The following is an 18,793-nucleotide window of genomic DNA, read 5'->3' as shown; positions in this document are numbered from 1 at the left end:
AGCCCACCAGGCTCCCCTGTCCATAGGATTCTCTAGGCAAGAACAGTGGAGTGGGCTGACGTTTCCTTCTCCGCAATGGACATGAGTCTGACCAAACTCAGGGAAATGGTGAAAGACAGGGGAGACTGGTGTGCTGCAGTCCTTGGAGTCCCAAAGAATTGGACACAACTTAGCAAATGAACAACAATGATGGCTAGCACAGTCACACAAATGAACTAAAATACAACAATAAGTTGTTTTTATTTAACAGTCTCGTAGAAACAGTGAGGCTGAGAAAAGGGCTGAGAAAGGGGAGGGGTGGGGGAGCAGAGGGGTTAAGGACTGTGTTCTATTCACCTTTGAATCCTCTGTGCCTCACACAGAATCTGGCAGATCAAAGGTGCTATGTATATTGGATATATGGAGTAAATAATCATGCCCTTCCTAAGGGATGGGAGGTAACCATGAAAAGCTACAAGTAGGACATGGATGGACATCATCACTGAACCTGAAACTCATCTTCCAGGCCGAAAGGGAAATGAACAGCATGAGCAAAGGCATCAAGAGGCAGGGCAGTCTAGGAGAGCCCTTGACCAGCACAGTTAATTTAGAGAAGATACCCAAAGTAAATTCAAAGCCTGAGGATATTCTGACACTCTTCTGTCCTCTCGGGGATCCTCGGCCATCCTAAGAGATGCGCCCAAAGAGCTAGCTAGCCTCCATCTCCTATCCACCCGTGAAATTCACTGAAGGACTCGGACTTGCTAAGGACAGCTGTAAATCCTCAGAAATCACAACACTCAGAAGTGGCCACAAGAATGACACACAAAACTCAGCACTCAGGCTTCTTCATTTTTCATTCACTACAGACGAGATTAACTAGCATGCCCCCAATTTCAACAGAACTCAAGATGAGACCACAGTGGTCATTTCCCCTGGTCTTGACTCAGATAGGGCAGAGAAACTATCTGGGGATTGGAACTTAAAACATTTTTCAGTTCATTCAGTCGCTGAGTCGTGTCCGACTCTTTGCGACCCCATGAATCACAGCACGCCAGGCCTCCCTGTCCATCACCAACTCCCGGAGTTCACTCAAACTCACGTCCATCGAGTCAGTGATGCCGTTAGTAGGGTTCAATAGAAGCTGTAGAAAACATGTCTCATAAGAAAAACAGCCCCAGTAATTTCATGCAAGGGGAATTACAAAGTTCACAGTGATTCTGTGAAATATTTTACATAACATGGCCTGCTCTCCAGCTGAATCACAATGAATTTGACTGCTCTGAACCAAACCCTTTTATGTACATGGAAGGCAAAGAATAAAGTCAAAATGAAAATACTGTAGTTTAGTTTGTATTTTAAATTTATGGAAAACTTGCTCAAGGGAGCTTACACACACCACACATACACGCTCAGCAGGCTGAATTATCATGCTCCTCTTACCGCTTTTTCTCACTGGGCCTTTTCTACTAAACTCTAAGCTAGACCCAGGCCATGCAGACCCTGAGACAAAAGCCTCTGGATCCATCTCATGCAGGAGACAGAGCTGCACTCCCCTCCTCTCTTCCGTCTGTTCTGTAGAAAAGCCTGAGAGAGGGCTCCAGGCCCCGAGTATCTGTGGATGATGCATTGTTCTTCCCCACAGAAAGAAAAGGGGACACATCCTGCCAATGATTTTATTTCAATCAGTTCAGTTCAGTTCAGTCGCTCAGTCGTGTCCGACTCTTTGCAACCCCATGAACCGCAGCAGGCCAGGCCTCCCTGTCCATCACCAACTCCCGGAGTTCACTCAAACTCATGTCCATCGAGTCGGTGATGCCATCCAACTATCTCATCCTCTGTCATCCCCTTCTTCTCCTGCCCCCAATCTTTCCCAGCATCAGGGTCTTTTCAAATGAGTCCACTATTCTCATCAAGTGGCCAAAGTATTGGAGTTTCAGCTTCAACATCAGTCCTTCCAATGAACACCCAGGACTGATCTCCTTTAGGATGGACTGGTTGGATCTCCTTGCAGTCCAAGGGACTCTCAAGAGTCTTCTCCAACACCACAGCTCAAAAGCATCAATTGTTTGACGCTCAGCTTTCCTTATAGTCCAACTCTCACATCCATACATGACTACTGGAAAAACCATAGCCTTGACCAGACGGACCTTTGCTGACAAAGTAATGTCTCTACTTTTTAGTATGCTGTCTACGTTGGTCATAAATTTCCTTCCAAGGAGTAAGCGTCTTTTAATTTCATGGCTGCAATCACAATAAACGGTTCAAAATCTAACAAAAATTTCAAAAACACAGAAGAGTACAATAAGCACAAAATCTGTTCTGTGTTGTCTGAAACTTTAAGAAGAGAAAATGCTGATAATTATTCCTTGCATTAAATGAAGATATTTGATTTTGCAGTCTATATAATAAACAGACATTCTTTGTGTCAAGAGAACACAGTAAAAGAAAAAATGATGAATATGGAATTGAGGAATGCTCTAATGCTCTAAAGGAGAAGTTCAGAGACAGAAGGAACACAGAGGGGAAAATCCTAGTACCAAACAAGCAGTGTAAAGTACGATGAATCAGACTTCCCTGGTGGTCCAGTGGTTAGGAATCTGCCTGCCGATGCAGGGGACACGGGTTTGATTCCTGGTCTGGGAAGATCGTACATGCCATGGAGCGATTAAGCCTGTGCACAACTACTGAGCCCATGTGCCTGAAGCCCGTGCTCTGCAGCAGGAGAAGCCACACAATGAGAAGACTGCACACCACAGCTAGAGAGTAGTAGCCCCCACTTGGCACAACCAGAGAAAGCTGGTAGATCAAGGAGGACCTAGCACAGCCTAAAATAAATGTAAAAAGTTACAATGAACCTCTGGGAACATGGAAATTGTTCAAAGTCCACCATGATAAGAGCTGACCAGGCTACAATGTCTTCTACGTCAACATTCAGACGGACCTATGTGGGCAACATTCCATTAACATGTAAATCCTGGTTATATAGTGAGTCAGTAAGCAAAAGGACTTGACAGAAATTACTTGACAGTGGTATCTGCAAAAAAAAAAAGTTCAATTGATATTTACTCTGCATACTGTACTGATGTGCTCAGTCATGGCCAACTCTCTGCAACCCCATGGACTACAGCCCACCAGGCTTCTCTGTCCATGGAATTTTCCAGGCACGAATACTGGAGTGGGATGCCACTTCCTTCTCCATTACTCTGGATGGTGCCAGAAAAAACAGCCTATAACTTCTTTACATTCTGTTTAACCTAGAAACATATCTATCATAAGCAGGGTTACTATATCAAATTCATGCCATATTGTTTGCTTTCATTATCAGCAAAAATATTTACAAATAGGACAATGACATCAAACTTTGTATTATCTTTTTTAATTCAAATTTATTATGGCTTTAAGGAAATATTTGATTAGGCATCCAAGCTTTTGCTAAACCATAACATTTTAAAAATTATTCCTTTTGAAGTATTGTTCAAAGCTGTATACACTCTATAAAAAGATAATGAGAGGAACAATTCACTATTTTACGTATTCACGCATGGTGAAGAGGAAATGATACTGAATCAAACTCCCAAACCCAAATAGCTGGATAACTCAGTTAAATATTTTAAAGCTGATTTGTGTGTGTGTGTGTACAATTTTTAGTTACTACCAGAGCATCTAAAACTGATCTGAAAGCTAACTGTTGTCCAAAACTCTTCAAATTCTCAAATCCCATAATTCCATTTCTTCCCTTTCTCAAATCAAAAGATTTAAACATACATAATTGAAGAACCAGTATGATCATTTTTCTCTTTAACAATAATATCTACTTCTGGATCAGCTACTTAGCTGATCAGTTAGATTTACAGCTAACTGACAGGTAGAATCTGGCTTCCTCCCAAAGCAGCTGTGATGAACTCCCTGAACACTGTTTTAGACAGGTGGACTTTGAGGGGTTCACTCCGGAATCAGAAACATTTGAGGTCTTTTAAAAACACTGTATAAGGTCTGGCTTTAGAGAGGCCTCTTGAAGGTACAGCCACAGTTGCAGAGTTCATGATGCTCAAACATGCTGTTCTAGTCCACCAGAGATCTGAGCAGAAGATAATCAGAGAAGAATTTTCCAGGAAATGTTTTAAGACCCAACTCAAACCCAAGATCTGGGTTTAGTCTCTGATGAAAAAGATGTCACCCAAACCTTTATTTTTCATTCCTGATTCTGTGAAAAGAAAAACCAACTTTAGTGTCTGTCCCACCTAGGTCCTTACTGCTTGAAGCTCAGGGCTTTTTCAGAAGATGTAAGTATTTCGATTCTGTTTTTGAGGAACCGGTGGGGTTTCTTTTCTCTGGAAATGGTTCTTGCTCCCCCCAGAATGTGTAATATTTCATTAATCTTCACAGCAGTCCTCTGGGGTGGGCAGGACAGGTGAACTCTCTTCATTTCAGTGACCAGACGATTAGCAGACGACTTGCCAAGTGGCTTGCTACAAGCAAGGCTCTGATGCCGGAACCGAGTGCTCGAGTCCAGCACTTCCATGTTTTTATGCAAAGGCATCAAAAAGGGGTGTGACTGCTAATTTACTAACAAATCTATTGATTTGAACAGATAAAATCCACACATGAGTTATTCCCCTTGTATTAATCTAGACCAAAATCAAGAGTTGACTTGCAAATCATGGCCACAAATTTGCCCTTCATTTGTTGTAGACTAGACAAACACCTAATTGGCCCTCACTAGGAAACTATTTTTTTTGATGGGCAAGAGAAATGAACTTAAAAATCCACAGCTGCCGTGAGAGTGACCTAAGAGAGAAAGCTGATAGAATCAAATAAGCCCTGGGGGAGGAGAGAAAAAAAAAGTTCTCCGGGGGAGGGAAAAAAAAAAGAATTCCCCAGGAAGTTACAAGGAAATATATATTAATAACTTATTATCTTGAATATTTTAAACCTAAAAATGAAACAAGCATATCATTTATGTTTTCCTATATGGCATGTACATGTAAATGACTATACTAATTAAACTAAGATTGTATGATTAAGGAGACTTACAATTATAATATACTTAATTCCTCTTTATAATTACTGCTTTAAATCTAGCAAAAGAGATTCATCATCCTCTACTTTCACCTGGGGTTTAAAAGTAACTTTTAGAGGCTCGGGGGTCGAGACCTCCCCACCTTCTTGGGGAGGATGCGTGGCACTGGCCTCCTCAGGGTCTGTTTCACTGAGCGCCTCGGGGTAGAGCTCACTGATGGGGCCTAGAGCCTCGCCCCTGGCAATGATGTCCACCCCCATCTCCCTGACCTCTTCTGGACCCTCAGCCACTGCTCGGTCTTTGGTTTTCCGAAGGCTACGCATCTTAAAAGCTTCCCTTGAGGGAGCTGCATTGGAAATAGATTTCTTAAACCTCTCCCCTGACTGCTTCAGTCTCTCCCCTGACTGTCTCAATCTCTCCCCTGACTGCCTCAGCCGCTCTCTCCTCTCTGGGGTCACTATTCTAGTCCTAATTCTGTTCACTTTCTTGTCAAAATTCTGCCGCGTCTTCTGCATGTTTTCTTTGGAAAATGCCTTTTTGATGTTATCAATGCGCTCCTTGCCTGACTTTTTTAGCCTGGCAGACCTGCTCTCTTCAACAAAATATTCTTCATCCGAAGACAGATCAACTGGGGTATCAAAGATTTCGTCCACCTCCTCTGGACTCTCAGTCAAGCTTCTGTCTTTCACGACAGACAGGGATGTCGGACACTGAACCTCCTCCTGAAGGAGAGAGAAAGCAAGCTTGTTAGCCATGGGTTCTTGGACCTTCCCACACCTTTTTAATCTCCTCCACAGTGCGCTTGCTGCTACCTGGGGAGCTGGCCAAGCATGCAATGTCTGAGGGCACTAAGGCTGTCACCAAGCATACCAGCTCCAAGTAAATCTAATATGCCTAGCCGCTGTTAACGGAGAAGGCAATGGCACCCCACTCCAGCACTCTTGCCTGGAAAATCCCATGGACGGAGGGCCTGGTGGGCTGTAGTCCATGGGGTCACGAAGAGTCGGACACGACTGAGTGACTTCACTTTCACAGGTTGTTTATCCTCCACCCGCTCCTTAAATGCTGGTGTTTCTCAAGGTTTCTTTTTCTTCATCTCCCAAGCTCACCCTGAGCAACATTATCCACTGCTCTACCTTCAAGTCCAATGACAAGCAGACTCAACAAATCTTCCCTTCACCTCTCCCCTTCCCCTAAGATGAAGACTCATTTATTTCTAACTGGCAGGCAGACTTCTTCACCTAGATGTAACACAGGCACCTCTAACTTAACTTATCCAAAAATCAAGGCTCAGCCATCACCCTTTCCTGGACCTCTCAGCACTAATACCTCCAGGTGTCACCCAGAGAGAAACCTCAGAATCACCATCCCAAATATTCCCTGCTCTCATCTGACAGGTCACCAAGCGCTGTCGGTAACACTGCTTACCGACTAATAATTCCTCTGTTCCCTCCTCCTTCCTCCTTGCCTCTACCAATGTCTTAATTCAGGCCCTGTAATCTCAGCCCTGAACTTATGAAAAACCTTCACCACAATATCACCGAAGTATTTCCTGTGAAATGGTCCTAAAACATACATCTGATCACATCCTTCCTCTACTTTAAAACATTTGGGAGCTCATCAATACTCAAAGGACAGAGAGTTCAAATTCTGAAGTATAATTAGATGGCTCTTTGGTTTGAACTACGCCTGCTTTCCCGGTCCTCCAGTCCAGTCCAACCATACAAACACCCTGAGCGCCTCCAGCACATGCTGTTCTCATCCCTCCACGCCTTCCTATATGTGGTTTTTGCTACCTTAATTAAATACCTTTAAATGCTCTTTTCAACTTGGTGAACAAAATCTTTGAGTCAAACATGCCCAACCTCCCCAAGAGACCAATTCTGTCTCCAATTTATACCCAAATGACACAAAAGTACTTGTTGTTGTTCACTCAATAAGTCGTGTCCGACTGTGACCCCATGGACTGCAGCACGCCAGGATTCCCTGTACTTCACTATCTCTCAGAGTTTGCTCAGATTCATGTGCATTAAGTCAGTGATGCCATCCAACCATCTTCTACTTACAATATTTTTCACAGTCTGAATTGAACTGGAGCTCTACTCATTTGTGTATGTCTCCCTGGGGCCTTCACTAAATAATAGGCTCCATGAAAGCCAAGCTGTATCTTATTTATGATTTATGCTCCACATCTATCAGAGTGCCTTGCACATGGAAGGTATGCTCAACAAATGACTGCTGGAACAGAGAGACACATGCCTTCATTCAACAATTGTTACTAAGCACCCACAATGTACCAGTCAATATTCTAGGCACTGAGAACCTCCTGTGAGTAAAACAGTAAAAGAACCTGTACTCTCAGAAAGAGAAATAAACAAGTTATCTATATAGTATGTTGGGTGGTAATAAATGTTAAGGTGAAAAATAAAATGGGGAGTGGGGATACATACTTTAAATGCTCTTTTAAAAGGGGAGGATGCTCGGAAAGGTCTCACTAAGAAGGTGACATCCAAGCCTAGACCTGAAGGTAATGCATATCCCAGGGAGGAAAGCAGAAAGCAAAGAAGGCATCGTGACTGAAGCAGAATGATCAAGGGTCAAGAGAAGGAGAGAAGGTAAGAGAGGGAGCGAGAGGGCCAGTGCACGTAAGGCTCTGTAGCCAATCATGATTGTGGCTCTTATTCCGGATATGATAGGAAGCCTTCTAGTTCTGGGGAAAACAGTAACATGATTTGACTCATGCTGTAAAAGGGTCACCCTGTTGAAATGAGGCAGTCGAGGGTAATGAGAAGCAGGGAGAGCAGGTAGAGACCACTGAGCTCAATCAGGTGAGAGGCGGTCAAGGTGCTGGCAGAGGCGGTGGTGAGAAGTGGTCTGATTCCAGATCCACTGTGAAGGTAGGAGTCAATGGGATCCACTGCTAGACTGAGCTGTGGAGACGTCAAGGGTGATGATTCTCAAGTCCAGGGCCTGAGCAAATGAAGGACATATTTGCATTTCACTAAGATTGGGAAGACAGTGAGAGGCAGAGACTGGAGGGGAAGGATACTGACTAAGGTGCTGAGAATGCCGACTTTGAGATCCCCACTGCACATCCACGCAGAGATGACGAGTAGGCAGTTGAATATATAAGTCTGGAATCCAGGAGAGGTCTGGACTAGAGATTTATCTCTCTAGGAGTCATTAACATAAAGATGAAACTAAAAATCATGACCGGTTCAAACAGACAACCAAGAGATTGAGTGGGTCTACACTTCATTACTCAAAACTCCCTGAAACCAAAGTACCTTTTAAAAATCTGGGGAACACATGTAACCTGTGGCGGATTCATTTTGATATTTGGCAAAACTAATACAATTATGTAAAGTTTAAAAATAAAATAAAATTAGAAAAAAAAAATCAGAATATTTCAGATTTGGGAAAATAATATATAACATTCCCAGTGAGATCTTGCAAAGAAAAAAAAATATGAACATTCACTCCAGGGTGGCATAAAGAATACAAATAGCCTCATGCTACTTGAGGTTGGGTTTTGCCTTCAAATGAGTTCAGGTCAAGTTAGGCCTTGCTGCCAAATAAGTTACAAAAAATTTATTTTTAGAAATTTTTGAATTTTGGTGTTATAGACAGATAAATGGATTTTGGACCTAAAGATAAGAAGGAAGAGATGAGAAAGAATCAAAATGGAAAAATAGCAGCCAGTGAGGCAGGAGGAAAACTAAGAGAGAGGGACGCCCCCAGAAGCCCAGGGGAAAGAAGCTTTAAGAAGAAACAGAGAGTACAAATGTGCAAAAGAGAAGAAGAGAGGGAGGGAATAACTATGTCAATGTGTCAAAGGGTAAGGATAAGAACTGGATTGAACTGGCAGACACTAGTAACCTTGAGAATGAGCCCAAAAACACAGCTGCTAAAGGACCTCAATTCACTATTTACTGGTTATTTTTAAAACTAAACCAGAAAAACTTTAAAGATCATGAGATTTCTAACTGAACCCATGAATTTTTTTAAAAGAAACTATGCTCCCAGGCCTCCCTGGGGGTCCAGTGGTTAAGAATCCACCGTGTAACGCAGGGGACACATGTCTTTGGGAAGCAAAGGCATGTGGTTAGTTCGACTCCTGGTCCACTACTAAGTCCACGCATCACAACTACTCAGCCCACGCTCCAGAGCCCACAGTTGCGAATACCAAGCCCGTGTGTGACAACTACTGAAGCCCACAAACACTAGAGCCTGTGCTCCGCAACAGGAGAAGCCACCTTGTAGCGTAATACAACTACAGATTAGCCCCCGCTCGCCACAACTCAAGAAAGCCCTGTGCAGCAACGAAGACCCACCACAGACAAAAAATGAATATATCTAAAACAAACAAACAAAATAAATGTGCCCTTACTTTGAGATCCAGATTAAATACGTTCAACCAAAAAAATTTACTATGTAAGAAATACATTCATATACATTCCAAGACCTATCAGCCTGATAGTCAAGGAGGTATCCCCGGAACTTTATTTCTTTGGATACTTACTTAAAATTTAATTATTTGGCTATAGGACTGGACAGTCTAGGAGCTTAAAAAAAAAGTCAGGGTGGATAACTGACAGCTCTCTGATGAATCAGTTAGAAGCTGCAACTTTATTCCTCGCTTTTCCTGACCACCTGCTACAGGGAGCAGCTTCAGCAGCCCTGCGTGTGTGGGTGTAGACTGAGGAGGTATTAGAAACGGAGCTGAAGAATCATTACTGTTCGGTGAGAAAAACCTTCACAATCCTGCTGTAAAGGCATCAGATCTGGCTCAGGAATCACAAACCCTCCTTCAAGTGCACAACAAACTCTACAAAATCAAGCTTAACAACAAAACAAAACAGAGGTGAATCAGAGAAAGAACCTGTTAAGTGAATCTATTTGTTGTAATGCCTATGCTTCAGAGATAATCATGAGTTAGTGGTGAATTCACTAAAATAATAATTGAAAACAATTAGGGTTGAATTATAGTTGATTTCCAAGTATAATTATTATGCATCTTTTCATGTGAAATTCTAGGTAAGAAGATGAGTTTTGTAACAAAACAAGTACTATAAATCAGAGTATAGTGGCCATGATTATCAAAGTAATATAGGTAGGAGAAGTCTGAATATTTACAAGTCTGGAACTTATCATTAGGGAAAGGCCTAATACCTCATTTGGGAAGCAAAGGCATGTGGTTAGTAAGCAAAACTGTTAGAAGGTATGATAATCCTCCTTCCTCGCCTTCATGGTGAGAAGGTCACCAAGGTGAAAGCATGTTCAAAAAGAAATCATAATTGTATGATACAGAACAGACACTTTTTTCCAAAGCCAATGTCCAGGATTAGGTAACAGCTCCACTGTACACAACTGTGGGAGATAAAGTACCAATCAAGTCTGCCACCAAAAGATATATCCAGGGATACCTTTTTGAGGAAAAACTCAAATGGAAAGGTAAGCCTGTTACAGCTAAATTACTCAGCTTCAAGTTAATTTTAGTAGAAGGCACAGTCTCGATAAAGCCGTGTGTGTGTGTATACATGTATATATACACATATATACACATATATTAACTATGAGAATACATTTTAAGAATTTTGGGAATTCTCTGGTGGTCTAGTGGTTAAGATTTGGCTCTTTCACTGCCATGGCACAGATTCAGTGCCTGGTCAGGGAACTGAGATCCCACAAGTGGAGCAGCCAAAAAAAATTATAAGAATTTTAACTGCTACGAAGAACCATGTGAATGCTGTATTCTTTATTTCAACATCTAAGAATCCCCATATCCACTGGTAGTTGCCTGTATCTTTTCTTTACAAGCACTCCCAACTGCATGAGATAGCCACTGCTTATTGACAAAGGGCTGCTTACTCTGCACAACTTAATTTCATAGACTCTTCACAACATTATGCCTCTTAGTTGCTTTTTCATACCATCCTTTATTCATTCTAATAACTACTGGGGCTCAAAGAAAAGAAAAAAAAATAGCAAGTTTCAGGGAATAAACAGGTTATAGAAACAACTTTTTAAAAGAAGAATTGTATATCAACAGACACACAAGAGACAATTAGGACTTTTCAGAAACTCCTGTTTTATTAAGCCACTGAACTCCTTATTGCCAAATTCAGACTTAAAGTGAAGAAAGTAGGGAAAACCACTAGACCATTCAGGTAGGACCTATATCAAATTGCTTATGATTATACAGTGGGAGTGAGAAATAGATTTAAGGGACTAGATCTGATAGATAGAGTGCCTGATGAACTATGGACGGAGGTTCGTGACAATGTACAGGAGACAGGGATCAGACCATCCCCATGGAAAAGAAACGCAAAAAAGCAAAATGGCTGTCTGGGGAGGCCTTACAAATAGCTGTGAAAAGAAGACAAGTGAAAAGCAAAGGAGAAAAGGAAAGATATAAGCATCTGAATGCAGAGTTCCAAAGAATAGCAAGGAGAGATAAGAAAGCCTTCCTCAGCGATCAATGCAAAGAAATAGAAGAAAACAACAGAATGGGAAAGACAAGAGAACACTTCAAGAAAATTAGATACCAAGGGAACATTTCATGCAAAGATGGGCTCAATAAAGGACAGAAATGGTATGGACCTAACAGAAGCAGAAGATATTAAGAAGAGGTGGCAAGAATACACAGAAGAACTGTACAAAAAAGAGCTTCACGACCCAGAAAATCATGATGGTGTGATCACTCACCTAGAGCCAGACATCCTGGAATGTGAAGTCAAGTGGGCCTTAGAAAGCATCACCATGAACAAAGCTAGTGGAGGTGATGGAATTCCAGTTGAGCTATTTCAAATCCTAAAGGATGATGCTGTGAAAGTGCTGCACTCAATATGCCAGCAAATTTGGAAAACTCAGCAGGGGCCACAGGACTGGAAAAGGTCAGTTTTCATTCCAATCCCAAAGAAAGGCAATGCCAAAGAATGCTCAAACTACCACACAAGTGCACTCATCTCACACGCTAGTAAAGTAATGCTCAAAATTCTCCAAGCCAGGCTTCAGCAATACATGAACCTTCCAGATGTTCAAGCTGGTTTTAGAAAAGGCAGAGGAACCAGAGATCAAATTGCCAACATTTGCTGGATCGTGGAAAAAGGGAAAGAGTTCCAGAAAAACATCTATTTCTGCTTTATTGACTATGCCAAAGCCTTTGACTGTGTGGATCACAATAAACTGTGGAAAGTTCTGAAAGAGATGGGAATACCAGACCACCTGACCGGTCTCTTGAGAAACGTATATGCAGGTCAGCAACAGTTAGAACTGGACATGGAACAACAGACTGGTTCCAAATAGGAAAAGGAGTTCGTCAAGGCTGTATATTGTCACCCTGATTATTTAACTTATATGAGAAACATCATGAGAAACACTGGACTGGAAGAAGCACAAGCTGGAATCAAGATTGCCGGGAGAAATATCAATAACCTCAGATATGCAGATGACACCACCCTTATGGAAGAAAGTGAAGAGGAACTAAAAAGCCTCTTGATGAAAGTGAAAGAGGAGAGTGAAAAAGTTGGTTTAAAGCTCAACATTCAGAAAACTAAGATCATGGCATCTGATCCCATTACTTCATGGGAAATAGATGCAGAAACAGTGGAAACAGTGTCAGACTTTATTTTTCTAGGCTCCAAAATCACTGCAGATGGTGACTGCAGCCATGAAATTAAAAGACACTTACTTCTTGGAAGGAAAGTTATGACCAACCTAGATAGCATATTCAAAAGCAGAGACATTATTTTGCCAACAAAGGTCCATCTATCTAGTCAAGGCTATGGTTTTTCCAGCGGTCATGTATAGATGTGAGAGTTGGACTGTGAAGAAAGCTGAGCACCGAAGAATTGATGCTTTTGAACTGTGGTGTTGGAGAAGACTCTTGAGAGTCCCTTGGACTGCAAGGAGATCCAACCAGTCCATCCTAAAGGAGATCAGCCCTGGGTGTTCATTGGAAGGACTGATGCTAAAGCTGAAACTCCAATACTTTGGCCACCTCATGAGAAGAGTTGACTCACTGGAAAAGACTCCGATGCTGGGAGGGATTGGGGGCAGGAGGAGAAGGGGCCAACAGAGGATGAGATGGCTGGATGGCATCACTTACTCGATGGACATGAGTTTGGGTGAACTCCGGGAGTTGGTGATAGACAGGGAGGCCTGGTGTGCTACAATTCATGGGGTCGCAAAGAGTCGGACACGACTGAGCAACTAAACTGAACTGAAACCTTGATTGTTACCTGGTCTACTCTTCACAGAAAGGTTCTCAGAAGAAATTGTGGATACCAAGAATGTTTCCTGGCATGCCCCAGGCAAGTGAGATATACTCATGACTGTTAATGCCCTTGGAAAAATGAATTCAAGAATGAAGACTATATTCTCGTACTAAATCTACACCCATTGCATACACTGACAAAGGCTTCCGACAGTAAGATAACAGGTGTGTGTGTGTGTTTTCCCAAAAAATGTCTGGAGAAGGACTTTCAGGGACTTGGGGCAGGGGCGGTGGCAGGGGAAGAAATGGCAAAGCCCTTCAGATGGCATAGTCCAACCTGCCTACCTCTGAAATCAGCAACCTTCTCTTTTCATTCTTTCTCCTAAATAACCAACAGGCTCTTCACAACAAATCCAAAATACCACTTACTATTCCAGTGTAACCTTATCAGTCAACAGTGGGCTACAAAGAACTGACTAAAGTGTAAAGAATCCCCTGGGGCATTAATGGCCCACATTCCTGGTATCTTACAAATACCCGCCTACATAATCCAACTGTGTTCCTATTTCAATTTGTTTCATTCTTCTAGGCTTTTCCCCTATGCATATGGGCATCCATCCATTTAAAAAATACAGCATGATAACACTACATATATGCACCAGTGAACATCCCCACACACATTCCTGATTTTATGCATACAATAAGCATGTTGATGTGAAATTTTGAAGCCAAAAGGTTTGTGAATTTTTAAGGTTCTTAACACATACTACCAAAACCACCCTCCAGAAATGTACCAATTAATATTCTACTAGCAGAAAACGAAAGTGCTTGTTATTTCCTATTCTTAAACTCAGAATATGTTTCAGTAACTGTCAATATTTAAGTAGGTGAAAGTGGAATTTTGCTCATTTATTTGGTCCTCTGTGAACTGACTGATAATGACTTTCCAATTTTTCTACCATCGGAGTTCAAGCTTTTCCCTTTTGATCTGTAACAGTTTTAAAACATATAATAGGTTTTAGGCATTTGCCATGGATGCATTCCTATTTCAAAAAACATGAGGGTCAAGTGCAGATAAGACAGGAAGATAGGAACTTACTAGCTCAATACACAATGCCACATAGAAACTACCATATAAAATCAGCTAAGAGACATTATAATCAAATATAAGGAATTACTTAAGTGACTCCTACGCTTGTATAACTATAAGAAAAAACAGAACTGTCTGATTGTTCATCAAGAAATACTGTTTGGCTTATAACTGTGACTTACACATTATTATAATACAAAAAATTCAATAGACAAATTAATTTCTGCAAAGTTTACATTTTACTGTTTAGGGCTTTCCAGGCTCTCCATAGCAAGGGAAAGAACCACACTATGGGGCTACAGGTCCTCAGTTTCTTTTTTTTTTTTCTTCCATACAACAAAGAGGTGTTTTAAACTGGAGGCTTCTTAGCTATCTTCTAGTTCTAACCTTCTCAAAGGCTATGAGAGGGCACCATGCTAATATGGCTAATATCCCAAAAGCGGATTACCAATATTAAGTTTCAAAGGCAAGAAATAGACTCAGCTATGATCCACAGTTCATATTACATGGAATGGTTGAGAAGCTCAAAACACTGACATGCTAGTATACCAGTTAACAGAGAAATGGCTTTATGCTGAGATCCCTGCTGATACAGAACTCCACCACACACATGTATACAACAGTCACCACGTGACACTGGACTCGGATAGGACATGCTGGCCATTAAAGGCTGCAAAAGACCGCAGTCGTTGAGTTAAACACACAGCTTACCTGGAATATGACCACACGGAATTTGTTTTTCTTCATTATTTCTTCTTGCTTAGCTTCAACTTTTTTAACGTGAGTTTGTTGCTTCTCCACCCGGGCCTTCACGTCTTTAATGTGAGCACTGACCTTTCGGGTTTTCTCAAACAACTTGTTAATGACATAGCCTGTGTTGCTGTGTGACTGTGAAAACTTGAGCAGGTCAATCTGGACGGACTTGATGGCATTCTCCATCACCCTGTGTCTCTCCTCTATCCTCTTCTGGCTGGCCTGCACACTGTCCACGATGGCAGCGACTTTGTCCAGCACAGTCACAATGGTGAGAGCGGCATCTTGGTCTTCATCTTCTGTCACATTCGACAGGCGATTCTGGTGGATTTTATCAGCATTTGAAGCCGACCCATTATGCTCCATTTTAATTATTTCTCAGTGAAAGATGTCTTACCACAATCAATTCTGGCACCGAGAGCAAAAAGTTAGCTTGATAACAGGCAAGAGGGTTGCTTAAAGGGTTGGAAGCCCCACCCCTGGAGGCTGGTCAAGTATTTGTAACTACAAATACCCATACATGACTGTTCTGCAATATGAACCCTCGCAAAGCACTGGATGCTGTTCCAAACATGCTTACTGACTGACTAAGGGGCTCAAATAAGACTGTGTGGGTAGAAGAGGGAAGCTTTTTAAAAAGAAAAGTTCCCTAAAGCCACCGTGTTACTAATATTAAGCCTAGAAGCCAAATAACTAAATAAGCAAACTTTAAGTGATGGGTGAAGCCTTTTGCCTTTAGACAATTTCAAGCATTATTTATAAAAAGCAAATGGGAATTTTGAACAGAAATCTGTTTTTTCCATTAATCTCACATTAAATGCACTGATATATCAATATCAAAGAATGCAATAAATAAACACACCAAAACAGAGGCCATATAGTGAAAACATTATATTATAACATGCTTTTCCAAACCGAATATTAAAATTAATATTTTGAACATATTCTTAAATTCTACATGCATACTTCTGAATACCTAAACTACATGTTAAACACCTGAACACATTCTACTCACACTTCAGATCTTTAAACATCAACAACCTATTAGTATAGCTATTATAACAGAACAAATTTGGATAGAGGTCTGAGATGATTTTTAAGCTCACACAAAGAGCACCAATTGTTAACATCATTTTTGCATTTTATTCACAAACACTGATACCATTGGTTTATTTATCTTAAAACAAATACTCTCTTTAAAAATGAATGTGTATTAAAGTAGTTTAAATGACAGAGTAGGCTTTATTCCAATCCATTTGTTAAACAGACTATTTTCACAACATCTAAGTCTACTTTTCAGTGATCCGTTTCATCACTGCTACCATATACTTTTAAAAATTAATTCAGAATTATTTTTTCAAAGAGAGAAATGATCAAATTCCAGTCCATACATCTTATAAATATTTTACATCTAACACACACAACTTTATAGTTCATGCGATAGGCAGTGTCTAAAAAATCAGTTAATAAATCTCAAAAACATTGAAATGTCTAAACACAGTGTCTTCTAGATTTTTTTTGTAAGAAAAGTAATCTGTAAACATCTTTACCTTTAGTTCATGCTTGGTCATTTGCTGTGGTCATTGTGGAAGAAGTGGGTATGACTTTGTAACCATTTGTGAAGTGGTCCATCTTTGCAAAAATATTACATTCCATGGGTAAAGAACAAGTCTTAGAATTACCATGTGGTACAAATTTGTGAAATCAATTTCTGTATTTAAAAACATAAAACAAAGACTACTAAACAGTCCAAAACTGTTGTAGCTGAATATTCTAAATACGAGCCAACAGTACTACACTAAAAATGTCCAAAAATAAGGCCTCTGAAATAAATATTTCCATTCTTTAAAAAAAGACATAATAAATGTACATCACATGGTCAGTGTACATATAAAAGTCACCAGTTCAAACCATTCTGGATGACGTATCTGAAGTAAAATGACCTAGGTTTTGCTTCTGTCGTCGTCCTCTATTATTTTTAGGGCATTTTCTGTCAAGAAAAAAGGAAAATGTCATTTTGTTTAGGATATTTCAAATGTTTCCAGGTTAATACACATTCCACACAGAAAGCCATATTGCATATGATCACATGAAAGGGAAACAGACGCTATTTGATGACAGACTATCATGTCAGACTGCCGTCCTTCCTACAAAGCAGGGAGGTGAGAGGGTTAGACGTGCAATGCAGGTGTAAACACAAATGAAACTCACTCCCAGGGTCTCCCACTGCATGTGCATCCCCAAGAGGAATCGCCACCCTTCTTCTGGCCTGGCAATTACCAAACCACAGTGACTGGTAACATGGAAACTTGTGACAGTAGAAAGGATCCTTGCTTATGTACTTTCCCTGAGCATGACAACACCCTCAAAATGACAAGGACAGCTTAGATGAAGGAGAAATCAGGAAGAAATGTGCTTATTAACCTCAAATCAGAAAATACAGGAAATGCCTAGTTATTTTAGATGGTAATTCAGAAGTCATTCGACACCCTGCTGGGACAAACCACAAAACCCAGGACAGAACTTGGGGGATAAGAGATACTTCTCAGTCTGCTCTCACGGCTCTGTGCATGTTTCTCTGCGGTGGTTTAAAGCCTGTCGTGCCATGTGCCCGCCCACTAGAATGTAAACGCAATCAGATCTCACTGTGCACAAAGTGCTATACACTACACAACATGGAATAAAGGAAGCTGGATGAGCTCCAGTAATTCTGAGTTGAGGCTCTGCTAGAAACTAGCTGTGCAACACCCTTTTTCTATAAGCAAAATATTAAGAGTTGGACTAACCTCTAAAATCTCTTCCAGCAAGAACTTTATAATCTAACAGTAAGAAAGTCTTGAGACAAGAACTTCTACCCTAAAGTTCCAGGTTTTTACTCATTTTCCAAGAGCACTACTTTGTCTTGATGTAAAAGCTTGATGGTAACACTTCCAGTTTACATACTGTTTTTCACAAATTTTGCCTTATCCTCATAAAAACACTTGGAGGTAGACAGGGCTGGAATCAACTCCATTTCACACATGGGAACACCGATTGAGAGGGACGGCAATCTTCCTCAACTGTCACAACTCACCGTGACACTGGACAAGTTCCTGAGACCACGGGTTTTTTCCATCTACACAATAAGGGGGTTCGGCCAAGGTGATATTCAACATGAAAGAAGATGCCAAGCCTAAGAGAAGAAAATTTCACTCCTGCAGTCTGGATAAATGTGTCAGTGGGAACATCCCTTTAAAGGAAGATTCCTCACATGTAACAGTCACCACAGGATAAGTGAACAGCTGTCGCAATGGACTGTGTGGGAGAGACACTCCTTAAAAATGCAGTGCAGGTCAGTCCAAGTGCATAATTATAATATCCTCAATCCAAGGGAGCAAGACATTCTAGGGGTGAAAATGCCATAATAAAAAGGCCTCAGGAAGAGATCTATGATAAATTCAATGAGATGACCCTTCAGACATAGAGACAGAGGGTAGTGAATACACTGTAACAGTTAAATATAAGGCAACGCCTATGTGTCTGTGAAGGCAGCAAATGGACTTGGGATATAAACTGCTGCTGCTAAGTCGCTTCAGTCATGTCCAACTCTGGGTGATCCCATAGACGGCAGCCTATCAGGCTCCCCTGTCCCTGGGATTCTCCAGGAAAGAACACTGGAGTGGGTTGCCATTTCCTTCTCCAATGCATTAAAGTGAAAAGTGAACATGAAGTCGCTCAGTCGTGTCCGACT

The 18,793-nt window shown here is 41.2% G+C and overlaps 2 protein-coding genes across 3 annotated transcripts in view; both read right to left on the bottom strand.

Annotated features, from left to right (window-relative positions):
- Positions 1-3,348: 3,348 nt before the first annotated feature.
- CAVIN4 (caveolae associated protein 4) lies at positions 3,349-16,701 on the bottom strand. Of its 2 annotated transcripts, XM_059889123.1 has the most exons (3): positions 16,614-16,701; positions 15,022-15,471; positions 3,349-5,724 (listed from the first exon to the last, which is right to left on the bottom strand). In XM_059889123.1, exons 2-3 carry the CDS (start codon positions 15,427-15,429, stop codon positions 5,047-5,049), a joined length of 1,086 nt encoding a protein of 361 aa, XP_059745106.1. In that variant the 5' UTR covers positions 15,430-15,471; positions 16,614-16,701; the 3' UTR covers positions 3,349-5,046. The 2 variants fall into 2 exon arrangements, with proteins under 2 accessions (XP_059745106.1, NP_001096734.2); NM_001103264.1 differs by lacking the exon at positions 16,614-16,701 and having other exon boundaries at positions 15,022-15,525.
- The window catches only part of TMEFF1 (transmembrane protein with EGF like and two follistatin like domains 1), a 96,595-nt gene continuing 94,237 nt past the window's right edge, over positions 16,436-18,793 (bottom strand). The window contains exon 10 of the mRNA NM_001205476.2: positions 16,436-17,053. Within this exon, the coding sequence (NP_001192405.2) occupies positions 16,969-17,053 (85 nt within the window). The 3' untranslated portion in view covers positions 16,436-16,968. The remainder of the gene's footprint in view (positions 17,054-18,793) is intronic.

Source organism: Bos taurus, chromosome 8, assembly GCF_002263795.3.
Source record: "Bos taurus isolate L1 Dominette 01449 registration number 42190680 breed Hereford chromosome 8, ARS-UCD2.0, whole genome shotgun sequence".
Lineage (NCBI taxonomy): Eukaryota > Metazoa > Chordata > Mammalia > Artiodactyla > Bovidae > Bos > Bos taurus.
This window is presented reverse-complemented; position numbering and strand designations above follow the sequence as displayed.